At 47.3% G+C, this 21,224-nt stretch overlaps 1 protein-coding gene and 1 pseudogene across 1 annotated transcript in view; both read left to right on the plus strand.

Moving 5' to 3' along the window:
* Positions 1-239: 239 nt before the first annotated feature.
* LOC144115791 (uncharacterized) lies at positions 240-2,382 on the plus strand (annotated as a pseudogene).
* A 796-nt stretch (positions 2,383-3,178) lies between these two features.
* Positions 3,179-21,224, plus strand: part of LOC144115793 (uncharacterized) — a 36,853-nt gene continuing 18,807 nt past the window's right edge. Inside the window, exons 1-4 of the mRNA XM_077650286.1 lie at positions 3,179-3,262; positions 9,826-9,885; positions 10,358-10,651; positions 19,462-19,560. Coding sequence (XP_077506412.1) covers positions 10,380-10,651; positions 19,462-19,560 — 371 coding nt within the window. The 5' untranslated portion in view covers positions 3,179-3,262; positions 9,826-9,885; positions 10,358-10,379. The remainder of the gene's footprint in view (positions 3,263-9,825; positions 9,886-10,357; positions 10,652-19,461; positions 19,561-21,224) is intronic.

A 21,224-nucleotide genomic window follows, 5' to 3' on the forward strand; every position in this document is an offset into this window, starting at 1 on the left:
CGTGGCTCAGTAACAGCGCCTACAAGGATTGGGTGGCACCGGATGCTACGAATCCACATCGAGCAAAATGCAAACCTTGCGGGAAGTGCTTCGACCTTGTTGCTATGGGCGAGTCTGCACTGAAAAGCCACAGGAAGAGTGCAAAGCACAGCGCCTGTATGAAGAGAGCAGCGGCAGGTTCGGTGCGCGAGTATTTTTCCGCTAGCGCGCGACCCGTAGATACTCCATCGCAGTCGTCTGACGTCAACATCGCGTGCGAGGTAAACGAGCTGGTGACAGATGCGGAAATTTTATGGACGCTGAAGTTAGTCACAACCCACTGCTCCTACAGATCGTCGTCGGAAGCAGGCGAGTTGTTTAAACGCATGTTTTCTGATAGCGAGATCGCTAAAGGCTTCTCATGTGGTGAGAAGAAATGTGCTTACATAACCTGCCACGGCCTCAGACCTTTTTTCTGTCATTGCTGCAACGAGATATAGAACGGTGCGAGAACTATGTCGTACTTTTTGATGAGTCTGCTAACGAATGCCTTCAAGAGAAGCAAATGGACGTGCACATAAGATTTTGGGACTCGTCCAGAAAGGTGGTAACGAAGTAGTACACTTCTGTTTTCATGGGGCACGCAACGGCTGAGGATATTAAAGACCAACTTCTGAGTGCACTAGAACCGTTGCCACTGGCGAAGATTCTTCAAATCTCAATGGACGGACCCAACGTGAACCTGAAGTTCTTCAAGATGCTGCAATCTCACCTGCAGCAGAACTTTCAAGTCCACTGTCTTGACTTGGGTACTTGCAGCCTCCACACTGTGCACAATGCCTACAAGGCAGGCGTCATAGCGAGCAAGTGGGGACTCGACACCCTTTTGTCCAGTCTGAGTGCACTGTTTGAGGATGCCCCTGCAAGGAGGCATGATTTTTCAGCACTCACTGGGAAGGCAGTATTTCCTCTGAACTATGTTGCCCATCGCTGTGTTGAGAATGTGGCAGTCATCGAAAGAGCTCTGGAACTCTGGAGTGATGTGAAGAAGTTTGTGGAATCCGCAAGGAAGAAGCAAGTGAGTCTGCCAAAGTGTGTGTCTTTTCAGAACATTGTTGAATTCATTCAGGACACATTAGTAGTGGCAAAGCTGAATTTTGCTCTTAGTGTTGCTGCCACACGAAGCCATTCCTAATGGAATTCCAAACAGACAAACCGATGTTATTTCTTCTGGCGAGAGACTTGGAGACGATAGTCAGAAAGTTAATGACAAAATTTATCAAGTGTTCTACATTGTCTTCAGCAACGGGGATCACTGGCATGCTGCAGATTGATATAGAGGACCCAAAGAATCATACACCACTGGAAAAAGAGGATGTTGGTCACACAGTCGAACAAATCCTGAAGAAGTGCAATGCAAGTGCAAAAGATATATTTCAGTTCAAGATGGAGTGTAAGCAGTTCCTAGTCACAGTGACGAAGAAGGTCCTTGAGAAGAGCCCCTTGAGGTTCACAGTGGTTAGAGGCCTTTCCTCGCTTGACCCTCGACAAATGTGCTGCAGGCCTAATGAGTGCCTGGCAGGCCTCAAGAAAGTGTTGGAAGCGCTCATTGCGGCAGGGAGGCTGACAGATCAGCGTCGAGACTCTGTACTTGCAGAGTACATGGAGCTGTTGCAAGAAAAACATCAACTGCGACTTTTCGAGAAAGCCACCAGTCTGGACACCTTTTTTAGTGAACTTGTGCAGTTCAATGCTTCTTATGCAGAGCTGTGGAAAGTTGTAAAATCTTTGCTTGTGCTAAGCCATGGTCAGGCAACTGTTGAGAGAGGCTTTAGCATAAACTGACAGATCTCTGTAGAGAACTTGAAAGGCCTCTCTTACATCTCACAACGAATTGTGTGCGATGGAGTGGAAAAAGCTGGTGGTATCTTTAACATTGTCATCACAAAAGATTTGAGGAAGGCGGTATCAGCTGCAAGACATCATTATAGTGCTTACTTGGAAGCCCAGAAAAGGCTGGAACAAGAATGTGTCAAGCAGTCAAAAAAGCGCTGTGCTGAGGACCAGCTTGACAGCCTCAATAAAAAAAGGAAGATACTGGAAGCAGCTGTTAGCGATCTGACTGCATCAGCAGACGACTATGCTGAAAAGGCGGAAGCAGCCAATGACCTCACTTACATAATCAAATCAAATTCTATGAGAAAAGCAGCAAAGGCTAAGGCTGAGCAATTGTTAAACCTCAACAAAGAGATTGAGGCAAAGCTTCAGGATGTCTCTTGAACTTTCCTTGGTGCGTCTTGACAGATATGTTATCCTACATTGAGTGCAATAAAGATATTTATTTTTTGAAAATACTTTTGTGTTGCGAAACTACGAAATACAGCTTCGTAGCAAGTCCTTGAAAACCTCCTAGAAGGGCCTTGAAAGTCCTTGAATATCCTTGAATTTTTTTTTGTATAGCTTGTACGAACCCTGTAATCTGCAGCACCACCCTGTAAACCACAGATGTCACTGTTATGGGACGATAGTTACATCTGCTTTGTCCCCCTTTCTCTTATATATCATGTTCATTCTACTTAATCGCCTTTCATCTGGGACTTTTGCATCCACTGTCATTTTGTTCACTACCTGTATTAATGTTTGCTTGGATTTTGGTCCTAGCTTCTTTATCAGCATAATCGGGATACCATCTGGTCCTGTTGATGTGCCACTAGGAACCTTCTTCTCTGCCCTTTCCCACTCTCCTTGCTCAAGTGAAGCTATTGCTGTAACCGGTCTATCCTCCTTCGATAAATTATGTACCCCATTCCTTTCTGTAAATTTTGCTGTCATCTTTGTTCCTATGTGTTTTATTGCTTCATCCCCTTCTAGTTGAATACCATCATCTGTAACAATAAATTTTTGTTCTAGCCTAGTCTTATTACTCATTGCATTTAGATCTTTCCAGGATTTTTGGGCTGCTTTTCTATCCTTTTTATTTACTTTTTACATCCATTGGGCACCCTTCTCATTTTCTCATTAATCGAATAGGATGCTTCCCTTCTACACTTTATGAAGGGTCCCATTTTCTGTCTACTTCAAATTTTGGTTCCCCCCTCTTCTTGGAATATCTGTGTTCCCTGGACGCTTCTTGACGTATTCTACTCACACAGCGCCGCCGTGCGGCAGACGCGAGCAGTGGCGCTGCCGGCGTCCGACGGCCTGAGGAGAGCGTTCTCACAGGCACAGAAAGCCAGTCCGCGCAGGAGAGAGAGGTAGTTTTATTCGGAAGACCCAAATCTGCGTGAGTATTGTTATTTGCTGCTTCGCAGTATTTTCCCGTGCTTTAATTTCACGCCTCTCTGAACGAGATTTTTAAGTTCGTGGTGTGTTGAGGAATTTGGCAACCAGTTGTTTTGAGAACATTTGTCGTTAGGCCTGACGGCGCGTTTCACGAAAGGTGTACATACCAAGTAATTATCATGCTCCTTCGCAATTTGGATCTCGATTTTTGCTCTGTCGCGATGCATTGCCTCTGTATTAGTAAATCCAGATAGATTCCACGCGTCGGAAGTTTTTTCGAATGATTTATACCGGCGAAACAGGCATGGGATTTTCCGGGCGCGGTGTAGAATGCGTGGGCGAGGCCTGCCTGGCGTTGCATGTCTCCTCGCCCAATGTCTCCTCTCCTCCTCCCCTTCTTTCCCCCCCCCCTCCAGAATGAAAGAAAAAAAAATCTCGACACGCCGCCGACCCGACAAATACACCAAAGATCGGCAGACCTTGTCTGTGGCAGACCAAGCTGTCACACTAGGCCGACAACGACACCAACGCGTCCGATAGCCAGTTGTCTTCGTAGTGTGACATGCTTTGACGCCCGCGACGGCGACAAAACCAGTCTGCCGACTGTGTCGTCGCGACATCAGTCGCCGAGCAAAAACATTCACCAGACACGAACACGATTCCGCTATAGTACTTTCGCATCGATGCCGTAGCTCAGGGCGCTTTGGAACTAGCCAGCGCAGTAATAAAGGAACTTCTCTAGTCACCTCTTGACTGCCAACCTGTCCCATAATGAAATAAAGTTATGCTCGATTTCCGTGACGGCTTCAGCAGCGGATCTAGCAGACGTCAGGCGAGCCGCTCGAAGTAGCCGCAGCAGCAGGCGGCTATAGGATGAAATTTGCTCGTATCGTAGTTATCACTTCAACCATTGCCTCCTCTAGAAGGCGATGCTTCAACCAGCACCGTGCCATTGGCCAACGAGCCTCAGTAATGATACCTTTTTGGACATTCATCTATGTCAGAGCTTATGAACGTAAACAAACAGTACTATGGAAACCAGCTAGGCTTAGCAACGAGTACGGCAGCCGGGAACAGTAATAAAGCCGGTCGTGGCCGGGAAGCAGCGCAGTTCGTCGCCCTGGCGCTCCCGCAGGCGGCGTCTTTGCTCGAATATAGCAGGCGGACTTTCTGATAGCATGGCTGTTTTGTCGTTTTTGGTGCGAACGTGAAGTAAACCGAGCCTGCTCGCCGGCAGGCCAGCCTGGATCCCGTCCGCCGCCGTAATAAAAATCAGCTTAAGATTGTTTTTGACGTAAGCAGTAAACGCCGAGACAGAGAAATGTGACAGATGTATCATTTCTGAGGATCGTTGATCAACACCGAGTTGCTGGTAAAAGCAACAACTGTGATACGAGCAAAATTTCTCGCCAGAATCGCCTCGCAAGCTGCCGCTGGCCCGCCGTTGCGGTCCGGCTCGCCTGTTGCCCGCAGCGGTCCGCTAGCTCCGCAGCCGAAGGTGTCGCGCAAATTGACCATAATTTTAGTTTATGGTGCGATTATACTGTTAACAGCCAAGCGATATTAAGAGATAGCGCAAGCTACTTGCGAAGCGGCGTCCGCTGCGCCAGGCAGCAGCTCAGTTCGTCGCCTGGCGCGACCGCGGGCGGTGCCGTTGCCGAAAGCTCGCTACTTGTGCAAGCATGCTTTGTCGGTGCTCGTGTATAGCAGGCGGTCTTTGTGATAATATGGCTATTTTGTCTTTTCTGGTGCGAATTTCAGCACCAAGTCAAGCAGTAATCAGACCGCTGCGGGTGGCAAAGCCTACGCTTTGAGCTCGAGTCGAGCGGCGCAGCGATGCTTGCTGCTCCGGGTGTCCGTGCTTGCAGTGGGGCTGCAGTTCGCAAGCAGCGACCGGTGCAGCGCGCCGGCCGAGATTTCACACATGGGTCGCCTGCTTTATTTCTGTCGCAAGTGTCACACTGGGGAGCACCTCTGAAGGCTGCAATTTCCTCTGTTCTCCATGGCGTCGATACAGTAAAGAAAAAAAAATTCTCCATGCCGTCGTGGGTATAGCAGCAGCTTCGAATTCCAGAGTTTCCAGTTCGAATCCGCGTGGTCGAGAATTTTTTCATTTTATTATTTTAGCCTTAAATAATCTCTCCCGTCCTGTTTACTCGCGAGCGACTGGATTGATTTTTCGAGCTATGCCTTTCTGACCCAGCAATAAGTGCCGCTCAGTACTGGGCTGCACTCAACCTAGGTTCATAATCACGATTGTTAATGACTTTGTTTTACTATGGTGGGATTTATTTAAAAGAGTTAAAAATGAAGCATCCTGGACCATGAATTTCGCATAGCAGGAAATGACAAAAGAAGAATGAGAACGAGAAAGGGCCAAGTCGGCAGGAGGTCTCGCACGCTGTCTTGCTAGTGTGACATGGAAGTTGGCGGACCATCGGCCAACTGCCGTCTTGTGGGAGACCTGGCGCCGATGCCGACAGTCGGCCGACTGTTTTGGTCGGCGCAGTGCGACATAGAGCCGGACATCATGACGACATGGTTGTCAGACCAAATCGGCCGACTGTTGGACGAGTGTGACATGCCCATAACAGAATCGGTGACTTCATGCCCGGGAATCCTTTCCTATCGGGTTCGGGACACACCCTTACCTAAAGCCTATTTAAACACTGGAACTGTGCCCACCGGAGTCATTTTAGGCTGTTTCGTGTTTGTCGGCTTCTTTCGTGAGCACATGTCCTTCCGAAGAATGTCTGCCATCCGCAAGGACCCGAAGTTCGCCGAGATGGGCCGCATCACAGAGGACGACGAGGTCCAAGAAGCGTTCGTGAAGCGGTTCAACCTGGCACCGCAGTCGTCGGTAGTGTGACCCAGCCCTCCGCAGCCTCCATGGGCCGGCCGGCCACATCGGAATACTGGGGAGTTTGCGGCCAGCTGGGGTTTAACGACCAACGGCCAAACTGTGACGGCCAGGTTGTCACGTACTACCACCCTTCAACTAAAGGGAAGCGGGCCCAGTTTCGCTGCAACAGATGCTGCAAGCAGCTCTCTCAACTCCACGGCACCGCTGCCTTGCATGAGAGTGCTGCTCTTCAAGCAAGTGGAGGGGGCTCGGCAAGCTTTTTTTGCCAACAAGGATCGTCTGGGCCGCCCGAATGTCAAGTTGTCAAGAGCACGCGTATTGTACCTGACGTACTGCATGGTGAAAAGGATGCCAATTTGTCGCCAGGGAAATGCAAGGTGGCGAAATATGCAAGCAAGCTTGCACAGACTGGACCAATTACGTCCAGGAGGTGTGCTGCAAAAAGGTCCACCGAGCGCCTCCGATGGGTAGTCCTGGGGAAGAAATTCAGGTGGACGAATGCCTGATGAGAGGTAGGCGAAAATGCAACCGCGGCCGGCTTATGGCCGGCGACAACGTGCCGCCTCATCGCCAAAACAACTACGGCGGCGTCGTCGACCGAGGGCCATGGATTTTTGGTATGGTTTCTGTGGTCACAAAGGAGCTGGGCCTGTTCAAAGTAGAACGAAGAGACGCGGAAACCCTGGGCACCATCATCGCTGCCAACGTTCTCTCAGGGACCACCATCAGCAGCGACGAGTGGGCCGCTTACCTGTGCATGCCAGGACTGGTTGACGGGAACGGCATCTCCATGGGCCTGTCTCACAAGACCGTTAACCACTCCACAAACTCATCAAGACGATTCGTTTAAGCGCACTTGAGCATTTAATTATGCAATGCCAGCTAGGCGGCAGAAAACTCACGAGAGCACCGAGCTAGCATGCAGTGCTGGAGATACGATGGGGCACGGCGGGTCTCGAGGGGAGGGTTGGTGAAGAGGAGGACAGAAGGGAAGGAAGCGTCGCTGCTCCCTGAAATGATGTAGAGGAGGAGAGGTGCTGTCTGCCGAAGGGGCGACTGAAATAATGTAAAGGAGGAGAGGAGGAGAAAGAAGGGGAGGAGAGGCGACGTTGGTCAAGGAGACATGCAACGCCAGGCAAGCCTTGCCCTAAGGAGGCTTTGGCTCCGTTGGTTCTTGTCCCTGCCAGTTCCCACGCCGTAAGTGAACTTCTGTTGCACTGTACTGTAAGTAAGCTTCTGCTGTAGCCTTCTGCCAGTCCGTTACTACAGAAGGTAAAGCTTGTCTGCCTCGAAGCGAGTGGTAACGATTGTCATTCACGTATGTGGGCCGATGTTTTACCATCCATGGGTTGAACAAACCCGAAGCGCGCGAAGTCTGTACGCGTTTACGTTAAAATGCCCGTAACAACGCTAAACCGCCTGCAACAGTGAGGCTAGTGCTTGGCTCCGACGTTTCATTTTGGTACGAAAAACAGCACAGCGGTTGCTGTACCTGGGCACAGGAGCGTCGCTCTTTGTTTCTAAGCTGATCGACCAAAGGGGCATTGAACTTCAGACGTTTTACTGACAGTACATATGTTTTATAGTGAGAACGAAGCTTGTTTTATTGAAACGTAGTCAGACGCTGCGATTTCGGCCGGTGTGTAATTGTAAAGGCAGAACAACAAGGCAGCGTTTCTTTGGCGTCACGTCAGCGTCTCGGCTATCATTGTCAGAGGCGAAATTTTGACGCTATTTGTCTGTATCTAACACCTTTCAAACGCAGAAATTTTGCCTCCGGTGACTCCAGTAGCTGAGACTCTGAAGAAATGCGCTGCCTTAATGCCGTGAAACGCTCACGTGTACGCTTTGAGTTGCAGTTCTGCCTTTTGTTGATTAACTCATTGTGTGCTTGCAGAAAAAAAAATTAGATGCACGAGGGATTTTGTCCATTGTTTGTTTTCAGACTGGACGCTTGCATATGTCATGATAGTTATACATAGCTTCATTGTTTGTCATTGGAATGCTGAATGCTTATTTGTGCGCTGTGTAGGAACTTTTTTCTTCTCGCAGGTTGGGTAGGGACGAGCAACATGTGTTCATCCCTTCCTAACCTCTGTGAGAAATTATTCCTGTGCGGTCCCAAGCAACACACGCAGCAATGAAGCGCTAGCTCATGCAGTAAGAGATTTAGTTCAGTGGGTTCAGTGTTTATTGTTGAAACAAATGGAAAGGCATTGCCAAAAATTAAGTAGGAAGTTTCGAAAACGCACTGAAAACATTTTGGAAGCACTAGTTACGAACATACTTTTGGACTTTAATACGTGCAGATTAGGTCATAATTAAATGGACCAGTGACATAACACAGCATTCGGCATTGTGGGTGCACTTTGAGCACGAGTCTGGTACACTGGTGTTATGTTGACTGCGCCCTCTAGGTACGGCGCAGTCCCTGCCTTTGTGTGTTTTTGCCCTGTACCCCGATTTCTGAAAGTCTATTCTCGAAATTGCTGGCGTCTTTACTGCACTGCTGTTGCTAGTGTGCTTCAAGAATACTTTCAGGCTGTGGTACCGCTGTTCTGTTTTTTAAGCTTTTGTGTCACTTCTGCTTGAATGAGTACATTGATGCAGGTATGGGGTGCAGAACATAAACTGTTAAAAAAGTTAGGTACTGCGCCTGTTCATATTCTTATTGCACATCACCAACATGGCACAATCCCATGCTGGTGATGTGTCATCAGTACAAGTGCAAATTGTGAGTGTGCAGAATGTCCACAGCCATTAGACACTTTATTTTAAGAAATGTTATCGACCTACTGTTCATCTGTTTACTTGTCTCTTTATATTTATCTACATACTTTCAGTATCCTGTGTTTAACTATCCCAAGCAGCAGCCTTGTTGTCAGAACTTTTTATACAAAACATGCTGGCAGTAAGCGATGAAACCCTTAGCGGTCTCTACCCTTATCTTGTAGGGATTCCGATGTTGAGATTTATGTTGCTACATGATGTTAAGTGTTGATAACTAGAGGCTCAATATGTTGAGTGCAGTTGTAGTGACTCTCACGTCACATTTTCTGAGCACTAAATACTGGTGGTTGCTGACTATATTACAGCCAATATGTTGCAGATTCCTGTCCATTTAGAATGAGTCACGTGCTGCTACTTTCATTACTAGTGGGGAGAAAACCATGCAGCACTGGTGAAACCAATGGCTGAATCATTGACCTTTCCACTGCAGTGGTGGTTTTGTGGTATGAGCATTCGCCTCTCATTTTGGAGGTGTGGGGAGGTGGAGCTTGTTTTGCACGTAAAAAGACAGAAAAGAACTAGCAGACTTTGCACTGAGAAGGATGATGGCAGTGCAATAGGCATTTATTGCACTTAAATCAGTGCTATGGCTTTTGCCAATATTGTTCCTATTTCTACATCTCATTACGACATAAGCTGTTCTTTCTTTCTGTATTTGCTCAATTTTGCAATTCGAAAAATGTGGACAGGTCAGCACACTCCTGGCATGTCCTATCAAAAAAGTCTTTTCATCCTGGGTTTTTGTTTTGTGATGGTTGTAAACATTAGTTTTCAAAGTTGGAATGCACATTTCATGTGTCTGGGATCTCCGTGATTGTGAAGAATTCAACCTGCTTCAAGATTTTCCTCCATCAGAGTTCACATTGTGTCAGTTTAGTCAAGGAGTGAACAGTTCTTTGTGTTGGCTGCAGGGGAACAGTCATTGCCAAGGAACTGTGTAGTGGGTCTAGCTCCGTTTGCTTGACGGCAAGGTGAGTGACCATCTTTATTGGGAACCACAGGCAGCCTAAATTAATCTGGAGTCCTGCACTACTGAGTCTTTCATAGCCCCTTTGCAACTTTGAGGTGTTTTATCCTGCATACTGTTGCCACAGTGGTTCAGTGGTTATGATGCTCGGCTGCTGAGCCGAAAGACACAGATTCGATCCCGGCCGTGGCGGTCGAATTTTGATGGGGGTGAAATTCTAGAGGTCTGCATACTGCACAATGTCAGTGCACATTAAAGGACCCCTGGTGGTAAAAATTTCCAGAGCCCTTCACTGTGGTGTCCGTCATAGCCTAAGTTGCTTTGGGATGTTAAACCCCTATAAACCAATCCTGCATCCATACCATAACATACCATACCATTTTTATTAGGAGTGGACTTTGAGGAATATTTCAGGCTGCTTAGCCAGCTCACCCATGAGATGGCTCATTCTGGTGGTACATTGCCTTTTTCTGCAGAGCCTGTGCAACAGTGTGTGACATGATGGAGGCATCGTCTGACTCCCCGCTCAGCACTCCTGGCACGTCTTCTGCTGAGTCACTGGCTGATGAAACCGGTATGTCCCCTTCTGAACCACCGGCCGAGAATGAGACCCCCCCTTCTCAGCCACCAGCCAAGAAAGCGAAGGCATCCAGAGGGCCACGGAGGCATTTGCTACCGAGACTGCGTTCCAGCCGTGGGCGGAACTTGAAGCTGCCCATGCACTTCAAGAGTGAAGGCTTGAAGGATGACTATAAGAATTGGACGGCCAAGTGAGTCTAGGGTGTTTCTTGCAGACTACTGCATGCTGCAGTAGCTGACCTACTCTACATGCCTACAATCTTTGCAGCTGTGGCTTCTTTGAAGGATGTGTAATGCGATGAGTTACAGCAGTTCTTGTGTGTGAATGTTCAAATTTTCAAATAATTGGGGAATAATACTAGCTCTTGGGTTCACATGAGACCTTACCACGCACAGTTCTACAGGTCACTTTCATTTGGCTGCACAAACTGCACTTGTTCCGTGGAGTTCTTTGGCGGTGCCGCCAGCGTGCAGCAGGGGCGGCTCCCCTCCCCCCCACCCTGTTTCGCTATTTCAACCACTGTATTATATTTATTGCAGCCTTTCATGCAAAGCCTCCTAAAGGACATTCAGTTGAAACCCGGTTTAAAATATGTGGAAATATGCGGGGACAAACCTTTCGCCCCGCCCGCACTCCCACTCCGTGGATGCAGTGTTCCCATTCGCTAACCGCGGAGGGGTTCGTGCTCCAGGGACAAAGGGAAGGGACGACACAGCGTTAACACTCATATGCTATTTATTACACTTGGAATCAATACACAGAGCGGGCCAGCTAGCTACAAAACATCAACGAGGCATTCCTCGGAAATAGAAGACTGCGTAAGAAGGACTTTCGACTTACCGGCTGGGGCAGGGGCGCGACTTTCAACGTTTGTATGCGCTGATAATGGCGGCCGGATTCTCCCGTGCACGCCGCATTCTTGAGGCAAAGCCATTCCCTAGCATTTGCTGGGGAAGGCGACCAGAGCGCGCGTTTGCTGCGCTCGCTTCACTGCCTGGAACCAGAAGTCCAGCGGCGAGGCACAAGGATCCCCGTGCGCCTGCCGCGGAAGGTGGCGGGAGCGTGCGGCCGCAACCGGTCAAGACGCTGGCCGGATCCCGAAGGGCCTCTCTCCGGTTCCGCAGAATTCCGCGTAACCTACGAGGTGGCGCTCCCGTCGCCGTTCCCTTTCCCCCATGAGGGAGACTTCCCTCCTCTCCCGGCTGGGGGCTGTCCGTCCCGACGGCCGACGATGAAGATGGGCCGCATCGAAATGGAGGGGGGGAAACAGGTTCTCCACAAATAGTACACAGGGACTGCATGCACATGTGCGTATGTGAAGCCTGCCCCCCCCCCTAAAGCACACCTAGCGGATCGGACCTGATTGGGGCACACTCGGTCTGGAAGGTGCCATCTCTGGAGCACCCCCTCCTGTAGGTGCACCTGCGGGCACCCACCAGTCTTTAGTTCCTATTTATGTAGATGACTCTCATTTATCATCAGATTAATGAACCTAACGAGTCTCATCTTGTACAGGAGGATCTTGTAGGTGCACCTGCGGGCACCCACCAGTCTTTAGTTCCTATTTATGTAGATGACTCTCATTTATCATCAGATTAATGAACCTAACGAGTCTCATCTTGTACAGGAGGATCTTAATGCATTATCATAATGATGTGTCGTGTGGTAAATGCAGAATATAATGTTAACAAAACCAAGGTAATGACATTCATTGTACTCCATCTCAGTAATTCCTTGCAGCATTACCAAAGCTGCGAATAGTTCACAGGCGATGTTCTGACACTGCAGATTGTTGTGCCAGTATAAAACGGGCATATGGGATAGCATGTGCTAAGATTGCATGCTTTGTGGTGTACATGTGCCAAACACTGTTTCAAGTCTAGCTTTACTGTATGCTTGTGTTATGTATGCTATTTCCCGAGTCTAGCGTGCGTTGCTCTTGCCACTGCTCTTTCTAATGGCAAAATATTGTTTCCAAAATGGTGGTGCACTTTAAAGCAGGACTCCTAGCTTCGGACTATATTATTCGTTCTTGCTTGCACTTTCAGTACGTTCACTGGCCATAAATGGGGCACGAGGCTTTTGCTCTATCTTATCTCGCCTATAACAAAACATATGAGAGATAAATTTGCAGTATTTTTTATTTAGACTGACGGTTCTTCCACTTCTAGGCTCTGGAGCAGCGATGGTTTGAACCATATTTATGTACGCCACAGGCAGACACGCTGATGACGAGGCACGGAGGAACGTGTTTAACGCACTCTCCTGATTGTTTGTGCCAGTCGCTATCTTTTATAGTGCCTCAAGGAACTCTTGAAATACAGTATACATGTTGCTACAATGTGCCATTTTCTTATGATATCAACCATGCTCCCATTGAGTGGATAAGTCAGTTCAAATGACTGTGTGTCATCATGTCATGGAATCTGTACATGGAATACACCTTCAGCAGGGTGAGTCGAACACTCGGACTAGTTTGAAAAACGCACTACATGTGGCTACACCTGACACCAAGCTCCTGGTGTACAACATTCTAGTCAAACTGCAGCTGGAATATGCCTCTGTTATTTGGAATCCGCATCAGGGATATTTAACACAGTTACTCAAATCATTACAGTACTGTGCAATTCGTTTTATTACTAGCAACCACACATGCGACAGTATTACTCAACTGCAAAACTTCTTGAATTTTGAAACATTCCATCAGTGAAGACTCAGTTCTTTATCTCAGTATTTTCAAACTCTGCCACTACAGCTTTCCAGATTGAACAGATTCGCCCTTCTTCACATGTAGTGCAGTACACTGACCACTGATTCAAAATATATCTACCGCTATCTAGGTCTAACTTGTTCAAATTGTCACCTGCTTTTAGCCACCTTTAAAACGATGAAAGGACGAGTCTATTAATAATTATGGCACATTTTGTGCTGCAATGTCTTCTGTATAGGCCTGCCATTCTGTATTCTGTGTTCTCTTTGCATTATTGTTTCGTCCACTTTTGTAATATTCTTAGTGGGTCTTTAAGGGGGGACACGACTCTTTGGCACTGAAAATCGGCCCAAAAATCAGATTTTCAATCTTTTAATTTTCGTGTTCCTCGCACCATTCCGCATCTGTATGCAAATTTCATCATTTTACCCCACGTAATTAAGAAGTTATAGCGATTTAAAAATGCAGTACCACACCCACGGCCTTTTAAATTGTGGACAAACGACACCCAATTTCGATCGCCCGGCGCATCGAAACTACGCGCTCTACCGCGGCCATTTTGGTCTCGTTCGAAAGCGCAGGCTTTCGGCTTATTTTTTCTTTCGAGCAGCAACCCTGTACATGCCGCCTTCGCCAAAAAAAAACGAAGGGAAAAATAATAGCGGCGCACGCAGCTATTGGCCGGTTTAGGCACGTGATCAAAATGGCGTCGTCTGGTTGGTTCCAGCAAGCTAGCCATGGAAAGCAGATGCCCGGCGACGCCATTTTGTCTTTCTGCCGACCACGCTAGTGCAACGCGAGAACCATGCCAGGAGGCGCGAAGAAGTACCGCTCTGTGCACAAGTTCGGGCGAAAGCGTGCAAAAGGAAAAAAACGTGTTAATGGCATGACATTGTTGCATACTGTGCAACAAGCAAGCGCCAGTGGTTCGGGGTTGCGTGACGGTCACGTTGTGGGTGGCGACGCTTCTCCGTCTCCGCTGGATAACGGCGGTGTTCTTCGTGCCGATTGGAGCCGCGTACGACTTGACACCGCACCTGTCACTAACATAACTCAAGCGAGTGCCCGTGAGCAGTCTACACTTTATCGACTGGAATCGACGCCGGCGACGGCACGAAAGACCGCGCTGTTCGCCGGTGCAAGTGGTGCGTTCGCAGGATCAGACGCAGACGGAACAGCCTCCTACGCAATAATTGACATCAGCATTGCGAACGTCCTCTTGGATGCCATGCGGTGCAAAACGTGTCGCGGATGCGTGAGGTTGATTACCAGCGACCAGAGCTATGGCCTCGCCGTGAAACTGATCGTGCTATGGTACAACTGTGGTGAGATTGCGGCCGAGTGGAACTCGCGGAGGGTTGACGGTGAGAAAAAGTGCAGTCCTTTCGAGCTCAATATTCTTGCTAGTCGAGCAATGCTGTCGACTGGTAACGCCCACACAGCAATGAACGATATCTTTTCAGCAATGGGATTGTCGCGGCGGGGCATGCACAACAAGTTGTTTCAACGGCACTTGAAAAACACACTGCAAGCTGCTGCTACTCGAGCAGCCGCGGCAGCTATGGCACAGGCCGCGCAGGCAGTGGCGAAGGTATATGACGACTTGTGTTTTGGGCACAGGGGGAACATTGCCGTGTGTTACGATGGCACATGGATGACGCGCGGGCACTTGTCACATATAGGCGTCGGTGCCGTAGTGGAACTCTGCAGTGGTTATGTGCTCGATTATGTGGTGCTATCAAACTTTTGTCTGGGCTGCGAAACTGGCCCAAAGCCGAACACTGACGGCTATGAACTCGGGATATCGCGCCACGAGTGCCAAAAGAACACCAACTGCAAGGCTGGCCAAATGGAGGTAGAGGCAGGCAAAATTCTATTTGAGAGGTCTCCACAGCATGCGCTACACAACGATGTTATGCGATGGGGACAGCCGCACGTTTAATGCCCTTCAAGATGCTAAAATCTGTGGCTACATTGAAGTAGTCAAGGAGGATTGCATAAACCATGTGCACAAGCGTATGGGAGCAGCTTTGCGCAACCTCTTGCAAAGGCACAAGGGTGCAGGAAAACAGTCTCGATGGCAGAGGAAGGCTCACAGCTAATCTAGTTACAAGCTGGCTACATATTATGGCCGAGCACTAAGGTCAAATGTAGGTAATGGGGATCCCATGCAGCGAGCCGTGATGGCGACATATTACCACATCACGTCTACTGATGACTGCCCCAATCACACTTTGTGTCCCACTGGTGAGCAGTCTTTGTGCCGCCACAACGCTGCAAAAGCAATAGAGGAGCCTGAACCGAAGCTTAAGTACAGTCTGCCAAGCGATGTGGCTGAAGCTCTTTTGCTCGTGTACAGTCGCTTATCATAGAAGAGCCTGCTGCAGAGGTGCATTCGGGGGAAGACCCAGAATTCAAACAAGAGCTTCCACTCGATCATCTGGACCTTGATCCACAAAGAGCGGCATTCGTCACTGTTTGCTGTGGAAGCAGCCACAGCAGAAGCTGTGCTGCACTTCAATGCCGGCTGCAAGCATACAGCAACAGCAATTCTGCAAGAATGCAACGCGAACGTGCCAGCAACTATCTCCAGGAGAGCTGAAGAAAAGGACTTGCGCCGTAACACGCGTTCTGCGAAGAAGCGGGCGGCTTCGCTTGGCTTTGCTAAAGTGGAAAAAAAGAAGCACCGCGACAGCATGCACCCTGACTATGCTCCTGGTGCATTTTGAAAGCATGCGAAGGTCTTTGGGGTTTTCTTTCCTAATTAAATATGCTGTGAGGCTTGAGTGCTTCTCACAATCCCCCACTTTTGGTGGTGTTGCATTTTTGAAAGATTAATATCTCCGGTCCTGTTCTTGCTATTGCTATAATTTTTTTTTTTTTGCTATAAAGGGAACCTTGTGAGTCACATGACACCAAGGTAATTGCAATGACCACAAGAAAAAATTTACTGAGAAGGTTATCTGTCTTGGGTACCCAAATGGACCTTTCCTTTCAAAAGTTTCCTATTGCATAACTTACGCTAAAATTGGCATAAGCCATTAATTTTTGCTTTAGCTCACTTTCCACTAGTTTCTGATCATGTTGACATATCAATCATTGACATAATTTACATGTAGATACTGCGAAGAAGCGAAGATGTTTTTTCTCGTTTTCTAAAAACTGCAATTTTCAGGGTTCTACAATTTTAGAGGAGCGATATCTCTTAAACTATTTGTGCTATAGCTCTCATTCTTGTTCTGTTAGAAAGAAAAACTCTTGGATAGTGCATTAAGACTAAAATATGTTCAGTTATTACACAGCAAAAATTAATTATCAATCTTGGGTGCCAACTTGGGCTTTTTGTCACAAAAGTTTGACTATGTGCAACTTTGGTTGAAATTCTTCTAGCACATTAATTCTTGTCTTGTTGCACTCTGTGATCCTTCTAGATCACTCTGGCTGGTTTATTCTCATCATGCCATAGAGTGTTTAGTAATTAGCTCACCTCCAAACGAACAACATGAATTAGGTGAAATATTGAAAACTATTTCATCTACAAGAAAACTAATCAGATATTTGAAATCAGCATGCAAAAATATGCAAATGATGCAAGTTTCAACCAAATCCACCCATATATAAAGAAAAAAGTTCTAAGAGGGTGTCCCCCGTTAAGCGGATTGTAAATAAATAAAAAATGCACCTCCTACCTACGGCATCTACGCATCACCAAGCCACCCTCCAGAAGCTGATATCCACGAGAAGCCTGCAGCAGAATCAAATGGAAAGCTGCAGTGCCCGCCGCGGTGGCTCAGTGGTTAGGGCGCTCGGCTACTGATCCGGAGTTCCTGGGTTCGAACCCGACTGCGGCGGCTGCATTTCGATGGAGGCAAAACGCTAAGGCGCCCGTGTGCTGCGCAATGTCAGTGCATGTTAGAGATGCCCAGGTAATTGAAATTATTCCGGAGCGCTCCACTATGGCACCTGTTCCTTTCTTCTTTCACTTTCCTCCTTTATCCCTTCCCTTACGGCACGGTTCAGGTGTCCCCCGATATGTGAGACAGATACTGCACCATTTCCTTGCCCCCCCCCCAAAAAAAAAAATTTGAATGAGAGGGGAATTGGTGTAAAATCTAAATGTGCGACGAATACTTTAATGCACATTTGTCGCATCACTTTGTATGATTGCCTATGCATTTTTTTTTCGGAAAACAGCAACATGTCCAGGCGATGAAAAAAAATGTTTTTGTCGTTCCTCGTTGAAGGCGGTTTTCCTTTGGTGTGCGATGCACTTACCGTATGTTGCAAGGGTGTTGTGTGCCTTGTTGCTTCTTCCTGGGCAGCCGTCAGACCAGATGTAAATTCCATTCATCACCTGGATAGGCTTCATTGGAGGGAGTTCATAAGTATCCATTGACTATATCCATTGACAATGTCCTTGCTGTTCAGAACCTCTGATTATTGCATGGGTGATGGCACTAGTGTTGAAATAGTTGCAAAAGCTGGCACCACATTTTACTCACCAGAATTTTCATGGCTGGAATATGATTCTTTCTTCTGGCATCTGAAACTTACTAAATCTGTTTCAACATGTTGGATTCTGTTATGGATTTGTTGTACATCTGCGCTTTTGTGATGACAAAATTGGTCTTTAATGCTCATTTCATATCTTTATTTTGTTTACTATGCTGAAAACTTTCTATGAGATCAGATTCATTGTGATGGAAGGAAGTCCAGGTAATGCGTGTTTGGGCTTAATAACAATGGGGCACAAGATTGCAAATTGGCATACAACAGCATTCAAGCCAGTCCACAGGTACTGAGGCCATGTGGTGGGTTGGCTTTGTATTAACTGGCAATTTTGCTTTGAGCTTGGACTACAGCCTGTTGACTAGCTATGAAACAACCCCTGTCAGCTTGTCCAGAGTTGGATATCACTTTTGTGTAAAAACTCTACAGCTAAGAATTATGCGCAGGACTCTGCTGTTCTGAGTTTCACAGGACCTCTGAAAAAAAAAAAATTACCAGCCGGGAAGCGTGCATAAGAAAAATTGTGCCATCAGTGTCTGGCCTTTTTCGGGGGGGATTGGGGGGGGGGGGAGGGGGGGGGGGGCTATTGTATTATTTTTAACTTCTAGTAAAGGCAGCAATGCTTCACTAGAATTTTCAAGGCTCTCCAGTTCTCAGTCGTTTGCATGCACTGAATGTCCTAGATGCCCTGCGATGGCTCTGTCCTCCCGAGCAGCTTTTGTGGAAGGCAGGTAGTAGCAAAGAGGGAAGCAGTGCAGAGCAGGAAGTTTGGGCATGCATAAGCACTTCTGCTCAATTTTCATGGCAGCCGCTTTAATCCTGCAGAATCTTCATCTGTTGGAACCTATAAATTGTGTTAAGCCGCAGGCAACAAGGCAAACATGGATTACAGAAACATGCCTTGTAGCCAACAGCACTGCCCGCACTGCATAGCTGTCGTACAGCTTCGTTTTCATGCCTTTTTTTGTTCGTGCTGAACCGGTGATGGAACTCCACCAGCAGCTGCAACCAGATTCATGCTGCCTGTAAGTGTGCTCGACGGCATTGGCGTGGGTGCAGCATGGCGGTAGCCACCGAACACGGTGGCGGCCATGTGTCGATGGATTCATTATTAAAGAAGAAAGACAGTCTAGTTGATGCCTTTGCTGCACTGTCTGAAACATGATTACTAGCGCTAAAAAACGCAAGCTAAACGTCAACTGAAGTTTATTAGACATGTAGGTGAAAGATGCACAATGTGCATCCATGCATGCTTGAGAAACATGGAAATTGTTTGCATAACGTGATAGCACGCTATCGCTGATACACGGGAAAAACAAAACCAAAGTTCACAACACATCAAGGCACTTGCTTTTTACCATGTAATCAAACCAGGTAAGCAGATGGAGTCTTTTCCTCTTTAGGCAGTCTGCCACCGCTGTTCCACGCTCGCTGAACGTTGTATGTCAGAATGCTGGTGCTGGGTAAAGCACTGTTGCGACGTAGCATGTGGGAATGCTGCCACAGTTGCGACATAACCGAGGAATCTGTATTGCATGGGTTTTTATTGTATTGGAGGTTAGGTGGGACTGGCTCATGAAGACATAGCAGCTGGTAAAACTGCACCCAGGAACATAACAGCAGGGTTCTGCTGTATGTTGTTACTGCTGTATCTGATTCCAGCTCAGCTAAAGATGTTCAGAGATTTCTTCACTTGAAGTCTACTTGTAAGCCTGCCTTGCAAATAAGCTGCTGGGTGCGGAAGGAGTACACGTCATAGTGCTGTGCTTCTGTCTCTGCAGGGAACGCAAGCAGCTGCTGGATGCATTGAAGGAGCATGGAAGCAATGACTTGGAGAAGCTGGCCCGGGCAGTACCGACGCGATCAGCGACTGCCATCAAGTAAGTTAAAAGCGAAGATGAACAAAAATTAAGTGAGACATGAAAAACTTTTTCTTCAAGCTTACAGTTCGTGAAAAAGGCATGCCCAAAACAAGAATGAGTATGTCCGAGATGATTTGCAATAATGACGTTTCTCATACAAAAATGGGAAAAAACAGTTGTAACCAGCTGCAGGAAGTGACACAGGACTTCTAATTGCTATGACCTAGTGATGTACAGTACTCACGGATTGAAATAGGACATTCGGAGCGCGTGGCCGTCGCTTCATGGAGCGCCGCCTGTAGATGCTCATAGAACCAAGGTGGTGCATTGTGGTATGGCGCGAGAGGAGGAACATCTACAAAGCAGAATTGTTCCTTCCAGTAGCCAATGAGCCGGCCTGTGGTTTACCACATGCCTGCGTGGCACTGCAAGGCTAGCGCTCCGAATGTCCTATTTCAATCCGTGAGTACTGTACATCTGCTTTTTGCATGCGTGTTCTGTAGCTGTCACCCACTGATCTTTTACGCACATCAGTGCTGATAAATGTGACTGCGAACTGAAAGGGTAATATGTATATTAGTTACTTAAATGAGCCTCACAAAAGTCACTGCAAGTTTTTTCTTGTGTGATAATATTACTCTTTGCATATACTATATTATACAGTCAATATTTTAGACTTGAAGGGACCAGCGAGTTTTGTTTAAATCATCGGAAGCTTGTATTTTCAGAAGTGCAACTTTCCAAGGCCATCCAAGGCCAAATGTGATTTATGTCTATGCATAACATTTTGGAACCTCTATGTGCAGACATAGCTATAAGCATCAGTACTACATCAAGTATTGGTGAAATGCAATGATTTGTTTATTCAACCACCAGTCTTCAAATGGAGGTGGGATTTTAAAAAGTGTTATCAATAATATACTTGTTTTCTATTAAAGTAAACTCGCACTAATTGGAACTTTAAGGAACTGAAGAAAATGCCCGAATTATCCGAAGTGCAACTTTCAAATGGTCTTTGAAAAATGCATAAAATCGTCTCGCCACATAGTCAATCAAATTGGTAATAAAAATGCAGTGGTCGTCTGTTTCTGAGTGATAACTGCATGACAGCAACTATTTTCCACCGCTCCATCAATGCTTTATTGCGCGCACATTGTCATAAGTGTCAAAGCAGAACTGCTCCAAAATTGTAAGAGCTTCCGCGGCCTCTCTGATGGTGTGCTACGGTAGTGGTACAGCCTTTCACAAGTGTCAGTATTCATGTGAGGAGGCTTCACTGCACAGACGGATCGTCATAGGCGTGCATTTTCAGTGTACAGGAAGATCCACGCTGACAGAAGTGAGGGGGAACTCAAAGTTGGCGTGCGAGATGCTTTCTAGACAAAAAAAAAAATGAGAAAAGACCAACTAGGCACCATTTGCCATCCTGAGCGCTGTGGAGCTGGACTTTGCCGACTGATGTGCTGCTGACATCCGCTGTCGCCATGGGCTGTTTGCAAAGTGCAGAAAATGAAACTGTATGGCTACAGTGACCCTTTATTGTCATCGCACGAGCCGTTGCACACGTCTGAGCTTGAGTGGGGGGCAACAATGTGCCGCATAATTGAGGCTTGAGGAAGGATATTCAAACGATTGCCTGCTGTGTCGAGGTAAAGCTGCTGAGATTTCTGCTGACGCTGTGC

Source organism: Amblyomma americanum, chromosome 1, assembly GCF_052857255.1.
Source record: "Amblyomma americanum isolate KBUSLIRL-KWMA chromosome 1, ASM5285725v1, whole genome shotgun sequence".
Lineage (NCBI taxonomy): Eukaryota > Metazoa > Arthropoda > Arachnida > Ixodida > Ixodidae > Amblyomma > Amblyomma americanum.